This window comes from Helobdella robusta, assembly GCF_000326865.2.
Source record: "Helobdella robusta unplaced genomic scaffold HELROscaffold_118, whole genome shotgun sequence".
In the NCBI taxonomy this organism is placed as follows: Eukaryota; Metazoa; Annelida; class Clitellata; order Rhynchobdellida; family Glossiphoniidae; genus Helobdella; species Helobdella robusta.
In genome coordinates, this window is record NW_008703654.1 from 223828 (window position 1) to 228582 (window position 4755).

The window sequence follows — 4755 nt, forward strand, 5'->3', positions numbered from 1 at the left end:
GAAATGAAATTATGACGTTGTAATTAGAAAATTAGAAATATGAAAATATAAAATATGAGAAAATGTTACCTTGTAATAATAAAATATTGTAATAAAACAATAAACGGTTTTAAACGAATGAAATTAAAACAAAATTATCAAAATAAGTAAATAAAATTGTGTAGAAACGTATAATAAAACAATTCAGTTAGACGGGAAAAACAAGTGTTTCGTGGCGGGATGATATTAAAAGTGAAAGTCAGTAAGATGATATAAAAAAGGTGAATGTAGAAATTAAAAAAAACAAATAATTTAGATAAAGAAAAAATAAAATTTGAAACAAAATAAAATGACGTTATTAAAATAAGTATTATAGAAAGATAAGTAATAGAATATAAATATAAAAAAATCAAAAAATAAAATAATTTAGCAGTTATTGAATAAGGTAGCAAGTGACGTGATGACCATGGATTTTGGACGTGACAATAATAACTGTGTAATAACTGGTCAAAAATTGTCGGACTTAGAGCGATATTCGTATCGTTTGGGTACTGAAACGTCTGCTGGCTTGTTTTCGACTGCAATTGTTGGTATCAGTTCACGATATTGAGAAAATAATTGAAGGGTATGATCGAAACTATTATATTGTTGGTTTAATGTTGGTTTGCATTTGTTGATGTACAGGGCTTCGCGAATTTTGAGACGTCCAGTATTTGATACTGAATCCAGTATTGTTGTATTTGAATCCAATATGGTCCTAGTAAGAGGCATATGGTGCTCGTTGGACATATGGTCTCTAATGGCGCCGTCCAGCAAAATCTATATAACCGTATATATCACAATATGACTAAATATAACGAATAACTCTACATAACTATATATAAATCTATACAACCGTATATATCACTATATGACTATATATAATCAATAACTCTACATAACTATATATAAATCTATATAACCGTATATATCACTATATAACTATATATAATCAATTACTCTACATAACTATATAAAAATCTATATAACCGTATATATCACTATATAACTATATATAATAATTAACTCTACATAACTTCAAATTTTAACATAAAGGCGCTTATAAATCTATTCATATTGGCTCAGCATGGCTTGGCTCGGCTTGGAATCGGATGCTAAGCAAGGTTTGGTCTCAAACTATTTTGAATAATCCCCGGAAAATTTGAACTGCGTGCGTTCATATATAGCAACGAATACTGTTGATTTTATAATAAATTTATAAAATATATAAATATAACGAGCAAAATTTTAACATAAAAGCGCTTATAAATCTATGCATAATGGCTCAGCTTGGCTTGGCTCGGCATGGAATCGGATGTTAAGCAAGGTGTAGTTTTAAACTATTTTAAATTCTTCCCGAAAAATGTGAACTGCGTTCGTACATATATAGCAATGATTATAATGAATTTATAATATATATATATATATAACGAGCAGAATTTTAACATAAAAGCGCTTATAAATCTATGTGAATTGGCTCATATCACGATATATCACTACATAACAATATATATTCAATAACCCTACATAACTATATATAAATCTATATAACCGTATATATCACTATATGACTATATATAACAAATAACTCTATATAACTATAAATAAATCTACATAACCATATATATCACTATAAGACTATTAATAATCAATAACTCAAAATAAATATAAATAAATCTATATAACCGTATATATCATTATATAACTATAAATAATCAATAACTCTACATAACTATATACAAATCTATATAACCATATATATCACTTCACAACTATATATAATCAATAACTCTACATAACTAAATATAAATCTATATAACCGTATATATCACTATATAACTATAAATAATCAATAACTCTAAATAACTATATACAAATCTATATAACTATCGTACTTATATAGCAATGGATACTGATGTTTTTATAATGAATTTATAAAATATATAAAAATAGTGAGAAAAAATTTAACATAAAATAGCTTATAAATCTATCCATATTGGCTCACCTTGGCTAAGATTGGCTTGGAATAGAATGTCTAGCAAGGTGTGGTCACAAACTATTTTGATTTATCCCCGAAAAATTGGAACTGCGTGCGTACATATATAGCAATGATTACTGTTGTTTTTATAAAGAATTTATAAAATATAAAGATATAACGAGCAAAATTTTAACATGTAAGCGCTCATAAATTTAAACATATTGGCTCAGCTTGGCTTGGCTCGACTTGGAATTGGATGTTAAGCAAGGTGTGGTTTCAAACTATTTTGAATTATCTCTGAAAAATTTGAACTGCGTGCGTACATATATAGCAACGATTACTGATGTTTTTATAATAAATTTATAAAATATATAAGAATAGTGAGAAAAATTTTAACATAAAACTGCTTATAAATCTATGCATATTGGCTCAGCTTAGCTTAGTTCGGCTTGGAATAGAATGTCTTGCAAGATGTGGTCTCAAACTGTTTTGATTTATCCCCGAAAATTTGGAACTGCGTGCGTACATATATAGCAATGATTACTGTTGTTTTTATAATGAATTTATAAAATATATAAATATAACGAGAAAAATTTTAAAATGAACGCGCTCATAAATCTATACATATTGGCTCAGCTTGGCTTGTCTCGGCTTGGAATTGGATGTTAAGCAAGCTGTAGCCTTAAGTTATTTTGAATTTACCTCGAAAATAGTGAACTGCTTGCGTTGATATATAGCAATGATTACTGATGTTTTTATAATGAATTTATAAAATATATAAATATAACGAGCAAAATTTTAACATAAAAGCGATTATAAATCTATGCAAATTGGCTCAGTATATATAACTATATAATTATAAATATTCAAGAACTCTACATAACTATATATAAATCTATATAACCGTATATATCATTATATGACTTTATATTACCATTAACTCTACATATCTATATATAAATCTATATAACCGTATATATCACTATATGACTATAAATAATCAAAAACTCTACACAACTATATATAAATCTACATAATCATATATATCACTATATGAATATATATTATCAATAACCCTATAAAACTATATATTAATCTATATAACCGAAAATATCACCTTATGACTATATATATTATCAATAACTCTACATAACTATATATAAATCTATATAACTGTATATATCACTATATAAGTATACATAATCAATAACACTATATAACTACATAGAAATCTATCTAACCGTATATATAACTATATAAATATATATAATCAATAACACTATATAACCTTATATAAATTTATATAACCGTAGATAACACTATATAACTATATATAATCAATAACCCTACACAACTATTTATAAGTTTATATAACCTTATATATTACTATATTACTATATATAAACACTAACACTACATAACTTTATAAATCTTTATAGCCATATATATCACTATATAACTATATACAATCAGTAACACTATATAAAAATATATAAATCTTTATAACCGCTTATATCACTATATGACTATATATAACCAATAACTCTACATAACTATATATAAATTTATATAAACAACATATATTGGAATTGGAATTGGATGTTAAGCAAGGTGTGGTCTCTAACTATTTTGAATTCTCTCCGAAAAATTTGAAATGCGTGCGTACATATATAGCAATGAAAACTGTTTTTTTTATAATGAATTTAAAAAATATATAAATATAGTAATCAAAATTTTAACATAAAAGCGGTCATAAATCTAAGCCTATTGGCTCAGCTTAGCTTAGTTCGGCTTGGAATAGAATGACTATATATGACTATATATAACCAATAACTCTACATAACTATATATAAATTTATATAAACAACATATATTGGAATTGGAATTGGATGTTAAGCAAGGTGTGGTCTCTAACTATTTTGAATTCTCTCCGAAAAATTTGAAATGCGTGCGTACATATATAGCAATGAAAACTGTTGTTTTTATAATGAATTTAAAAAATATATAAATATAGTGATCAAAATTTTAACATAAAAGCGGTATGGGTGTTAAGCAAGGTGTAGCCTTAAACTATTTTGAATTTACCTCGAAAATAGTGAACTGCGTGCGTTGATATATAGCAATGATTACTGATGTTTTTATAATGAATTTATAAAATATATAAATATAACGAGCAAAATTTTAACATAAAAGCGCTTATAAATCTATGCAAATTGGCTCAGTATATATAACTATATATATTCCAGAACTCTACATAACTATATATAAATCTATATAACCGTATATATCATTATATGACTTTATATTACCAATAACTCTACATATCTATATATAAATCTATATAACCGTATATATCACTATATGACTATAAATAATCAAAAACTCTACACAACTATATATAAATCTATATAATCATATATATCACTATATGAATATATATTATCAATAACCCTATAAAACTATATATTAATCTATATAACCGAAAATATCACCTAATGACTATATATATTATCAATAACTCTACATAACTATATATAAATCAATATAACTGTATATATCACTATATAAGTATACATAATCAATAACACTATATAACTACATAGAAATCTATCCTACCGTTTATATAACTATATAACTATATATAATCAATAACACTATATAACCTTATATAAATCTATATAACCGTAGATAACACTATATAACTATATATAATCAATAACCCTACACAACTATTTATAAGTTTATAAACCTTATATATA

The 4755-nt window shown here is 24.9% G+C and overlaps 1 protein-coding gene across 1 annotated transcript in view; it reads right to left on the minus strand.

The window, feature by feature from the left end:
- The window catches only part of HELRODRAFT_183785 (hypothetical protein), a gene marked incomplete at both ends in the record, with an annotated part of 5143 nt that extends 4375 nt beyond the window's left edge, over nucleotides 1-768 (minus strand). Inside the window, one exon of the mRNA XM_009013366.1 lies at nucleotides 503-768. Coding sequence (XP_009011614.1) covers nucleotides 503-768 — 266 coding nt within the window. The remainder of the gene's footprint in view (nucleotides 1-502) is intronic.
- Between the last annotated feature and the right edge of the window lie 3987 nt (nucleotides 769-4755).